Source organism: Phaseolus vulgaris, chromosome 4, assembly GCF_051622355.1.
Source record: "Phaseolus vulgaris cultivar YP4 chromosome 4, ASM5162235v1, whole genome shotgun sequence".
Lineage (NCBI taxonomy): Eukaryota > Viridiplantae > Streptophyta > Magnoliopsida > Fabales > Fabaceae > Phaseolus > Phaseolus vulgaris.
The window spans coordinates 44,614,402-44,626,597 of record NC_143501.1 but is presented as its reverse complement, the minus strand read 5'-3'; the positions used below and the strand labels follow the sequence as shown (position 1 = coordinate 44,626,597).

At 32.5% G+C, this 12,196-nt stretch overlaps 1 protein-coding gene across 7 annotated transcripts; it reads left to right on the top strand.

Moving 5' to 3' along the window:
- Nucleotides 1-934: 934 nt before the first annotated feature.
- On the top strand, nucleotides 935-11,528 carry LOC150028115 (cleavage and polyadenylation specificity factor subunit 1-like). Of its 7 annotated transcripts, XM_090301885.1 has the most exons (8): nucleotides 1,444-2,076; nucleotides 3,892-4,027; nucleotides 5,725-5,870; nucleotides 6,436-6,531; nucleotides 6,694-6,746; nucleotides 6,947-7,078; nucleotides 10,971-11,028; nucleotides 11,133-11,271. In XM_090301885.1, exons 1-7 carry the CDS (start codon nucleotides 2,053-2,055, stop codon nucleotides 10,978-10,980), a joined length of 597 nt encoding a protein of 198 aa, XP_090158011.1. In that variant the 5' UTR covers nucleotides 1,444-2,052; the 3' UTR covers nucleotides 10,981-11,028; nucleotides 11,133-11,271. The 7 variants fall into 7 exon arrangements, with proteins under 7 accessions (XP_090158007.1, XP_090158008.1, XP_090158006.1 ...); XM_090301881.1 differs by lacking the exon at nucleotides 10,971-11,028 and having other exon boundaries at nucleotides 935-2,076; nucleotides 11,159-11,528; XM_090301882.1 differs by lacking the exons at nucleotides 10,971-11,028; nucleotides 11,133-11,271 and adding an exon at nucleotides 10,006-10,352 and having other exon boundaries at nucleotides 936-2,076.
- Nucleotides 11,529-12,196: the final 668 nt, after the last annotated feature.

Below are 12,196 nucleotides of genomic sequence, written 5' to 3'. Positions count from 1 at the left end.
TTTTCATACATTATTTTCAATCAAAATAACACAACAAAATCTTTCTTAAATTATTTTATTATTTTTTTAAAAAATAATAAATTTTCTTCCAAAAAACAAACAAACATTAAACTGAGGTTGTAAATGGTAAAGACAAGTTCAATACAATATGATATATAACTGAAGTTACATTACAAATACGAATTTGATTAGGCAATATTTTACCAAAATCATTTTTAACATGTATGATTTTAGCATAAATATTTTTTATCTGCTAAATATAATAGTATGAACCAAATACAATTTCTTTACAAAATGCTATTAGTGCAAACTTTAATCAAAACTCCTATTTGTCATATACGATTTTTTTTTTTTTTTGAAAACAGTAAATATAGATAACGATTTCTTTAAAATTATTCCGAACTCTCATGATTTACCTAATTTTTAAATAAAAATAATAATTTACCCATTTTAGGAAATATGAAATAAATTACACAATTTTAAGAAAAAACCCACAAAAAAGATATATTTTAATAATATATATATATATATATATATATATATATATCATGTTAAGACAAAATATTTTTTATGTTTTTAATAAGATTTTATAGATGATTTATTTTTTGTTCGAATTCAAAATAAATAAATAAAAAAACAAAAATACCAATCCCTCACCCTTTTAGGTAAATGAATGACTTTTGTGGACAAATGCTCTTCCATAAATAAACATGAAATTTACAGAGTATAATTATCTATCAAACATATCAGATCGATTAAGCTTTATTTAAACATTTATTTTAATACATTCAATAATTTAAATAAGTTTATGAAAATTAATTCTATCCAACTATAAAATAAGTAAATTTAAAATTCAACAGCATTTGGTATTGTGACGCTGATTGGGCTGGTTCTCCTATGGATGTTCTACCATAGGTTATTGTGTTTTGCTTGGAGGAAATATTTTCTATTGGAAGGCCAAGAAACAAATGTTGTTGCATGATCATCTGCTTGAGTATAAAGTAGTAATGACGTCCCTCACGCGTGAGCTTTTATGGGTAAAACAGTTCCTACAAGAATTGTATTTTTGTGAGATTGAGCCAATGAAGATTTATTGTGATAACCAAGCGGCTATTCCCATTGCTTCCAATCCAGTGTTCCACGAGAGAACTAAACATTGAAATTGATTGTCATTTTATTCGAGAAAAGTTGTTGTCCAAGGAAATTTGCACTGAAATTGTCAGATCAAATATCAGCTTGCAGATGTACTAACAAAATCCTTGAGAGGACCTCTGTTTCAAGCTTGGCACATACAATTTGTATGCTCCAGGTATTGGGGGAGTGTTAGATTAAATAGTCTTAAACATAATTTATTTCATTTGAGATTCTCTTCTCTCTTCCCTCTCATACTTTGTATTTGGTTTATCTAAAGTATATATTGTATCTGGTCTATCTAAAGTAGTTGTAAATATGAGATTCTAAGGGAGGGAAAGAGACTCTAAATTTGAAATTCCTTTGTATTATTCTCAAGTAACATTTTAGTTCAACATGGTAGGGTGGGAGACTAGGTTGAATCAATCTAGGTTGGGGTACTTTTGTTATGTTTGTTTTACTTCAAGTTCTAAAGAGAGACATGTTTTTCTATTGATGACATTTGACTGCAGTGCCAGTAATATTAGTCTACCACAGTCTTTTTGAGGGGTTGAATTTGGTAGATGTACATGGTTTGCATAAAGCAAGCTGTTGCTTTGCTATTTCTTTCTATTTTGCTGTTTACGGTCAGGGTATTGAGTATAACATAAAACAGTTAGTTCATTGACCTGTAGCATGCCAGTACTCAGTTGAGGATCAGAAGTCAAGTCATTTTACATCAAACTCATATCTCTTCTTCTGTAAAGGATTTAGTTTATGTCTTGTCTTTAACTCTTGTTTCTACCTCCTAGTTCTTTACATTGTTTTGAGGGTCCAGAGTGGCTTCATCTGAAAAGAGGAAGAGAACAATTTGCAAGAGGACCGGTGGTAAAGGTTGATCCTCAAGGCAGGTGTGGTGGAACTCTGATATATGATTTGCAAATGATAATACTAAAGGCTACTCAGGTTTATCCTCTATGCCCTGTGAATTTGAAATACTTTATTATATACTATTTTTTTATATCTGTTTATTAAAAACAATCATTGTTCACTATTATATACTAATTTTTGTATGCCTGTTTATTAAAAACAATAATTGTTCACTAGAAATGGAAGGTGCAGCCTAACATGCCCAGTCTCTGTACATGTCTTTAAAGGGAACTCCCTTGAAATATCCGTTAGTTCCATAAATGTGAATTCTTTTTTTCATGCATCTGCACTAGAAAGTAGGATTTGGCTTCAAGTTTCAGGGTGTCTAGTCATGCTGTTGCAGGTTCTGTTTTAAATTCCTCACCTTTTCTCCAAATAGGGGATACATATTTTTTTGTATACCAGTTTTGAAAGTCCAAGTTTCTATCCAAGGCAATGTATTTCATTTGAATTGCTGTTACATAAAAGGATTGATACTAATGCTTTGTTGTGGATTTGCAAACCACACTAAGGTTTCCCTCCATTGTGTTTTGTGCCTCAATTTTTTTTACATGAATAGGCTCTGAGGGTGTTTTAGTATCACATTTTCAATTTTCTGATCATTCTGTCCTGTTATTATAACCAAATGTTAATTATTTTCTTATTTGTCCTTCCATCTTAGGCTGTTTGAAATCATTTCAGGGCTACAGATCAACCTTTCAGGGTTAAACAGTCTTTATCTGTTTTTGTCTAATTGGTGGGATTTCAATCACTTAAATGTTGATTGACCTATCTAAGAGTTCTTGTGGGTGGAATCTCTTGGTCCACACCTTTACTAACTCCTAGAAAGTGAGGTTAAACAGTCTTTATCCGTTTTCATCTATTTGGTGGGATTTCAATCACTTAAATGATGATTGACCTATCTAGGAGTTGCTATGGGTGGTAATCTCTTGGGGCATATAAGGTGAGTTTCCACCCACTCATGTAGTATAATTTGATCATATCTTTAGTCGACGTAGAATTTCCAACACACCCTCTCACACTTCAAGAACTAGGCTTGAGTGTGGGACTAGATTATATACTATAAATTGACCATATTTCTAGTCGATGTGAGATCTCCAACAAGAATGTCCCTTGAATCATGTCCGGGTGGTTAGATAGTTTTATGGATGCTTTCTTTTTCTAATTTTTTTCACTGGTTGGGTTTCTGTAATTCAGTTGTCTCTGTATAATATCCCATTGTACTGTATCACTATACAGTTTTTAAGAGTTTCTTATTCTCCTGTATGTCTGTCTCTACTTTGTTCTTAAAAAATCTTTCTTTTACTAAAACATCTGTATAGCAGCAGTAAGACATTTATTGTGCGGACATTTCACTTTTAATATAATTAGGAAAACTGGATTTCTAGAGAGGATTTAGGTCTTTTGGATAAAGTTCTCATCCCATTTTAGTGCTTTTGAATGGACTAGGAATTTAAATAGCTAGCTAGGTACCACTGCAGCATGCTATCTGAGAAGCGATTTGGTGATTTTGGTTAGAGAGAATGCCTTAATTTTTAGGATAGTGTCACAACCACTCTACTTCTTTCAGATAAGTTGGTTGTATTGCTTAGCAAATGATTCTAGGTGCATATTAATGCAGAAGAATGGGATCCAATCTAAGGGACATTACCAGGTTGCTTGACCTTTTGTTTAATAATTTTAATTAAGTAACTGATGCAAATGATCTGTTGTAACCCAGCGTTGCATTCTGTAATCCACCTAACATTTAAAATCAATAGTAATTCATTTTGTCAGTTTATTTCTTTTGGAAAATTTTCTTTATCAATTATATTTTTTATTGTCTTTTAATTGTTGTATTTTTTTTGTCAGGCTGGTTCTGGCTTAGTTGGGGATGATGATGCCTTGGGATTTTCAGGAGCAGTTGCTGCACGTATCGAGTCATCTTATATGATAAACCTCCGTGACTTGGATATGAGGCATGTAAAAGATTTTACATTTGTTCATGGTGAGTTGAAGAGAATATTAATATTTTTCATCTTGTCTCTTTTATGTATTTATAAATTATATAATGAAAGTTCTACCATCTCTTCTCGAGATGGAATTTAGATTTAGTTTTTTTGATAAAAAATGGAATCATGGTTGTTTTCCGCAACATCAATATTAGAAGTTTTTATAAATGTATGGTATTCTTGTTTCTTTTCTAATTTTGTGGGGTGGTGGAGTGAAGAAGAAAATTGGGCTTAATCCAAAAGCTACAAAGTTAAAGAAAAAGGAAAGAGCAGGGACAGGAATAATAAGTATGTCTCCCTATATCTGCAGTAATAAGTATGGATAAATCACTAGAAGGGACAGGAATCACATTGAATTCAGGAGAAAGTTGCTGGCTCCAGTTGATGAGTCATTCTGCAAATTTATTTCCCTCACGGTGAAATAGAACTCGTAACTCTAATATAGCAGTAATAAATGTGACTAGAAAAAGAGATTGTCTTTGTAACTGAACCCTGCCTTAGTGCAACACAAAAAAATTATTCCTCTAAGTTTGAAAGACCACTATTGACATTCAAATAAAATTTAGGGTGCAGATGCAGTTCTATAAACATCTTAGTTACATGTTTATTTAATAAGCTCTTTTCAAATGATAGCTTATGTCATAAAGTTGACCGTGAAACTTATTGTAACAAAATAAAGAGAGTTTATTTTTATAAGTGTCATTGAAAAGCACGTTTAAAAAATGTAATTAGAGGTTATAGGAGTGCAAGTTATATTTATAAGCCAACATAAGTTCTGTATAAACTCTTCCAAACACCACCACACCACATCAGTTGTATGAAATACTTGCTGAAAATTTGTTTTCAAAATCAATGATAAATCATAACATGGGATTTTATTATTTTCTTAACCCCAAGGCCCTATTTGGTCGTCAAGAGAGAAATAGAGGGAATGGAGAAATCGAGAAGAAATAAGTTGGAAAAAGAGAAAGAAATAAAATTGAATGTTTAATTGTTTGCTGAACAGAAATAGGTGAGAAATTGAAAGTTTTATAGAAGGTGTGTAATTAGATTGAATTGATAGAAGATAAGGAGAGAGATAGAGAGACGAGTAAAAAAGTGAGAAATAATGAAATGGTTCCCACCATTTTAATAAAGTATTTCTTCTCTCTATTCTCTCCACACCAAACACACCACATTATTTCTCTCCCTCCCCATCATTCTCCCTCCACTCAGCCAAACAAGGCATAATGGTTTTGCACATTAATTCTTTCGTTAAAATCAGTTAATAACATTTTATTTTCTTTATGCATGTATTTAATTCATTCATACACCGAGGAAAGAGACAGACTTTACTTTGTGATTATAATACATGGTTCAAATGTATATATAAGCATTTATTGTGTTTGTGCACAATAAAATATTGACCGTTGGTTTAGTTAAATGACATGTTTCTTAAATTTATTTCCTGTTTGCTTATTTTGTAGCCCTCTTTATAATTTGAATAATTAGTTGTGTTGTTTCTGGATCAAAAACTGAATTAACTAATTTTATAATTTACAATCATTATTTAAAAATCAAAATATAATGGATTATGATTCTGGTGCTTTATTGCAGTACTTGTGTATCTATTTTCTCTGCATGAAAAGATAGTATTATACATAAGTTTGTGTTATTTTTTACTTAACAAGTAGTGCTTCAACTTTTTGTACAGGCTATATTGAACCTGTAATGGTTATTTTACATGAACGTGAACTCACTTGGGCTGGGCGTGTCTCATGGAAGCATCATACTTGCATGATATCAGCACTTAGTATCAGCACAACCTTAAAGCAGCATCCACTTATTTGGTCAGCTGTTGTAAGTTCAACGTAGATGCCTAGATGGCACTTCAATGTGATTTTCAAAACTTGCAATAGCAAAATGGAAGATTTTTACCCTCCACACTTCAATATCTTAGAGAAGCTGGAGTATTTAAGATATGGCTAGTTTATTAACCTCCTTATTGGTGTTTGCCATGTATTTCTTTTTTATTTAGAATTTTCTTTTCATTGTATAGATTTTGGTTTTGTTTGCACTTGTTGTAGGCAAACAAAATTAGTGTAACTAATAGTGTCTATTATATTGTTTAAACATTTTTGGTTTTGTTGTCCCTTAACATGTAGGCTAACAAAAGTGAATTTGAGTAATGGTGTCTATTATATTGTCTTTTTTTAAACAATTTACCACCCCTTCCATGTGAGATCTCTTTAGTAAGTGATTAATTAATGTGCCCATCTAGCCCTTATGGTTTGAATAATATTTCCTCATGGAAATCGTATGTATGTCTTAAGTCCAGCATCTTTTAACTTCTGCTGATTGTTTTCCCTCTCTTTTACACCCTAAATTGATTTTTGTAAATTTGTCTGCTGTATTTATTTTGCAGAATCTCCCCCATGATGCATACAAGCTTCTTGCAGTGCCTTCGCCAATAGGTGGTGTTCTTGTAATAGGTGCTAATACTGTTCATTATCACAGTCAGGTAAATGAGTTGCCTAGGCATAGTTGTGTGGTATCTTTTCAATTTTTATTAATTGACAAGATATTTAATTGTAGTTTTGCATGTATGTGTATTCTTGCATTTTACAGTTTTTGGTTTACAAGATACCGGGAATAATCTAATTATATAGGTTATTTTTTGCAGTCGGCTTCTTGTGCATTGGCCTTGAACAGCTATGCTGTTTCACTTGACAATAGGTGATGATTCTTTCTCTCTCATATAATCTTCATATAAAAGGAAATAACATTCTAGGCATGAGTTCTTACAATTATTTGACATTACCCCTCATTTTTCATACTGTGATTTGACATCCTCTTATGCACATTAATTATTTTCCTCGTATTGTATTTGGATGTTAACTTTTAAAACCCCAATTACCTTCCTTTTATATTTCCAGTCAGGAGATACCGAGATCAAGTTTTAATGTGGAGCTTGATTCTGCCAATGCAACTTGGTTGTTGAGTGATGTAGCCTTGCTGTCTACAAAAACTGGCGAACTACTATTGCTTACTCTTGTTTATGATGGAAGGTATGCTGCTTTTCCATTTTATCTCCCTCATTCACATTCTTTATGTTCTGGTTTGATAGTACACTCCAGCTGATTAGGAGATAGATGTATGGATTGATAGTACACTCCAGCCTACATATAATATATGTCTTTTACATGCATAAAAGAGAATCTTACAAGTCTTTCAGTGTTCTGTAGTCTTGCATATGGTCACATTCTTTATGTTGTGGGTCATATGTTCATTTTAGCCGATTAGGAGGTAGATGTGTAGATTGAGAGTAAACTCCAACTGATTTATAGTTGGAATACGTTCTTTACTGCATACAAGAGAATCTTACAATTTAATAACATGGAAGTCTGACATTAAGTGAAATACACTGACAATTTAATTTAATTTGAACAATTTACAGAATTATTTTAACATAAAGATGAACGAACTATCTATGAGATTATGTCCCACACGAGGGTCTTCTTCGTTGTCTCGATGGACGTGGACTATCGTCCTTATTGTTTTCCCCTTCGTTAGTTTTTCATGGAAATTTGGATCCATATGAAGACATTGTGGATTGATAATAATGTGTGGTGAGAATTGGACGAAATGTGGAAGATGGTGTCACTATTGAAGTACTAAACATTTGTGATGGACTTGGAGAAAAATATTTCCATGCAATGGAAAATTGGTGTAAGTTGATGACATTTGTTGGTAGAGAAATGGCCAGACATGTTGGGGTGATACTCCATAAAGTTGAATATTTCTGGTGGTTGATAGGGAGAACTATTGAAAAAAAGTTTGTTGTCCAAATTGTGCAACATTTGAATAAGACTCAACATGATGATGATGGCCTTCAGAATGGTGGGGTTGACTGTCGGGTGGCGTGCCATATTGTTGTTTAAAATAATAATTAATATAGTGTTTAATAAAATTAAAATATGAAATAAGTTGTAGATTTAGCTTACATTGTCTTTAGACATGACCTCTCTAGGTGAGACGTAGCGGATGGTATGATTGGTGATCTATTGTGTGTAAGTTGAAACATCGTACAAATGACCATTTTTCATAGAATGATATTCCCTAAATTAAGGTTTTGTCAATCATTCCACATTGTTATCCACCTTTGGTGATATTGTGGTCAATACATATTTGTTCTTCCACGCATGTCTTCTCTGTGAACTTCATTGAGGTTGCATGGGTCATGTGGAATATGTTGTTGAAACTAGAATTGTCGCATCATTCGGTGTGCTTGATGAAATTTGATAGTTTCAAAACAAATTACAAGTATAATCGCACAACTTACAACTGAAAAATATATTGTAATTATACCACTAATTTTGAGTCATCGATGTGGAGTCCACAAAAACATTCAACGACAAAAAATAACATTATTACTTTTTTGGATTATTTGGAAAAAAATTAGTTGTTTAAGGATAAAATGATAACTTGTTTCAACCGCATCTGATCAAGCGTCTTCTGAATTTGACCCACTATAATCACATTTGTGTTTGTTCAAAGTAAGTTTCTAGACCATATGCGATAAACGTTTGTCATGAAATAATTAATACAAACTTTTTAAACACACAACATTAACATGAATAAAAAAAAAGAATAACCTTTTCGCAAGTGAAAAAACAACACCGACAACTATCTCCTCAACACTCAATGGGTCAGTAGTCGATGAAAAACATGTCATTCGGCCCCACATCTAGCATTATAAAAACATCATGCACCATTCGATATTGTCTTAATTATAATTGATATTGTGATCCAGTGCACGATACAAACAAGCCAACACAGTTGACCCCCAACTAAAGTTTGACACATTATTTAAGTCAACCAGTAACAATAGATACATTAGATGAACTTGACTCTTTGATGTGTCTGACATTGATACATTTCCAATCAATCTCAACAAGTGCACTCATGCATGTTGTGTAATAATAACATCAGTTGCATCATGTGCCAAATATCAAAAAGAACTATTCAACCAAGATATATTGATTGTGTTTCCTTGAACCATAGTTTTTGCTGCCACAAATTTCAACAATTCCTCACACACACATACCAAGTCACCACTACTATCACCCATCACAAGTTCCCCATCAATTGGGAGTCCAAGTTGAACTGTAACATCTTTTAAGGTGATTGTGGCTTTTGGAGTGGCAAATGAAAGGTGTGTGGCTCAGCTTTCCACCTCTCGACCAATGTTGTAACTAGATGGTGATTTATGTCAATGTTCGTCAAAATCAATAAGATTTCGAACTCAACATGTTCAATTAAATTTATGACTAGGTGATCAAGTCGTTCAAAATGTTTGAGAACCCATATGGCATGTCGTTTAGGTCGTATGAGTCTTTTGTTCCCTTCCCATAAAGTCTTTTTCACATGTTTATGTTGTAGCTGTAAGATGGACATATGTTATGGTAGTCGTGCATTGGTTGTCATTGTTATCCGAACCTATACAAAAAATATATATGAAAGTTCAAAATTTCTTAAATACTAAGAAGGTAACTTTGACAAAATAAACTTAAGACTGACTTAGTGTAAGGTGTCTGTGTGTGTTAAAACTAATGCAACTCCAACACTGCTGAAGGAATAATTGGTGTTATGGATGAAAGAAAGTGAATGTTACGTAGATGAATGGAAAGGTTCAATACAAAACAATGCTTACATGAATTTAAAGGGTGAGTAGATAGTAGTATAACGAAAAAGACAATACTTGAACTCCAAAAGCACAAAAACCAGCCAACACAATTCAGTAAATGGTGCAAGAGTAGTATGCTTGTGTGAATATATGGTCATAAATTTAATAATACACATAAATTTAGTGAATTCCACCTACAACTCTAGCGCATATGTAGATTTAAAGGAACTGTGTGACATTGAAGGAACACACGTATGTACATTTGAAGGTTGTGGGTGACATTGAAGGTTGAACATGAACTACATCCAGGGATCTCTCTTCCAAGCTTTATTACATGTCAAAGCAATGCATGGAGAAAACGTTGACTCAAAACCACTACAAGTTGAGAAGTGGATGAAGATTTAAATTGATAGTACATTTTCCCTACTACGATTTCAAGAATATTTGTTGAATTGAAATCGCCATTCATGTGTACACATTGGAATGAGTATAGGCACAATAGTGTCACTTGTAACAAGATTCATTTTTGAATTGAAAGTGTATAAGACAAAATGACTTGCACATTTGAATTCAATAGAGACTATGACTGATTGTCTTGATTATGGAGTTGCATCTTTAAATTTAAAGGAGCAGTAATTTAGCCTCTATCATTTCAAGTGGGCGTGTGGTGTTTAATTCAATACTTTTTATTGTCTCTTTTCATTTATATCATGTTATATATTTATTATGTATGCATATATTTCTCTCTTTAAAATAAACTAATATGGGGTATCCATGTATTATTTGTCAAAAGTCATATCAATATTTGGTATAGTAGGGGAAATTTTAATACCCATTTAAAAAAGTATAGCAAAGTATCAGTATGATATATAACGTGTGATATGAAATTGATATTATGTTTTGTATGCATTGCTCATAAAGCACATGCCATCTTGTTGAACCTTGTATGTATGAATTTTGAAGCACGATGCATTGGTCAAAGGAACACTACTTTGTAAGAGTGAATGACTATACCACACACACATGCATGACTACATTATTATTTAATTTCTTGAACTTACTAGTACATATTATATATAATGTATGAAAAATGTAGCTTGTATGTTATGCCTTGTACTATGTACCAATATGTGAATTCAGTGTCATGAGAAAGTTATTGTGTTGCTTTTAATAATTTTAAACTTTAAGTAACTATGTTATATATTCTGATGAACCAACCAATGCAATGCAAAAATACTCATTCACCAAAGTTTTTTGCATATTTATCAAACAAGTCTTGGTTAGAAGTTTTCGATTGGAGCACAACTTGTTTTATACATTGATATTGACAAGGTAATACTTTAAAGTTTGTATTGAAAATCCTTCTAACAACTAGTAGTCACACTCATTCAATGCACTTTACAGTAACAATTATATTTTGATGTTGCATGTGGTAGATGAATCCCTTTTACATTGGAGGCAGTTTTATGGGCACCCAGAAAGTGTCCGTGATCAGAGATATTATTCATGAATTTAGTAAAGATGATGACATCGATGAGAAGAAGGTGGTTTCGTAACGTCATCACTCCAACAAGGTGATTCCTATAGTCGATTGAGACAAGTAATTGAATATGACCATTATGAACGAATGGTTTTTCTTAATAAAGAGGCTACTATGTGTGTGATAAAACAATATCACATAGTTCAAGGCTATAAATTTGTTGTCGTCGAGTCAAAGACGGATCAATATGTAGCCCAGTGCATTAACTGCAACAATGGATGTCAACGTTGAAGATATCCGCAATACATGGGAGATAAAAAAAATATTGAAGCGCCCCATACATGTTTGTTGATCACTCTTTCTGATGATCACGTAAATTTGGACTCCACCCAAATCACAACTATTGTGGTCAATTTCGTTAAAACAAATCCATCAATCCTAATGAAAAGTTTAATTGCAAAAATTAAAGTTGTTATGGTTATTATGTAACATATAAAAAAACATGGATGAAAAAACAAAAGGTGTTTGTCGTGAAATTCGGTGAATGAGACAAATCATATAATTATCTTCCAAGATAGTTGCAGGCGGTTCAAGAAAATGTCCTTAGGACAATTGTCGATCTGTTACTTTGTCTTTTATTCTAGACAGTGTTTAAGACACTTTGTCTTACATCTTGATATGTGTATTTTGGGCTTTCAAACCATGCATTGATGGCTTCAATTATTGCAAAGCAATAGTCAAAGTTGATGGAACATTCTTGATTGAAAAATATCATGGGACTTTGCTAACAACAATTGGTCAAGATGACAACCAAAATATCTTCCCTTTAACTTTTGCAGTATTTTGAAGGTGAAACAAAAAAAACATTGATCTGGTTCTTCTGACTATTGTGACCACATGTCATACCACAACAAAAGATATGCATGATAAATGATAGAGGAAAAACCATTTTATCAGCATTGAAATCTTCAGAAGTTGGTTGGGAAGGAAATGGTCTCCTATCAGTATATTGCACACTCC

Bases quoted from the DNA above. Each gene is read 5' to 3' on its own strand.
- LOC150028115 (XM_090301880.1), top strand. From the start codon at position 2,053: ATGATAATACTAAAGGCTACTCAG. The intron at 4,028-5,724 runs GTGAGTTGAAGA...CTTTTTGTACAG, and splicing joins AGATTTTACATTTGTTCATG to GCTATATTGAACCTGTAATG. The intron at 6,747-6,946 runs GTGATGATTCTT...TTATATTTCCAG, and splicing joins GCTGTTTCACTTGACAATAG to TCAGGAGATACCGAGATCAA.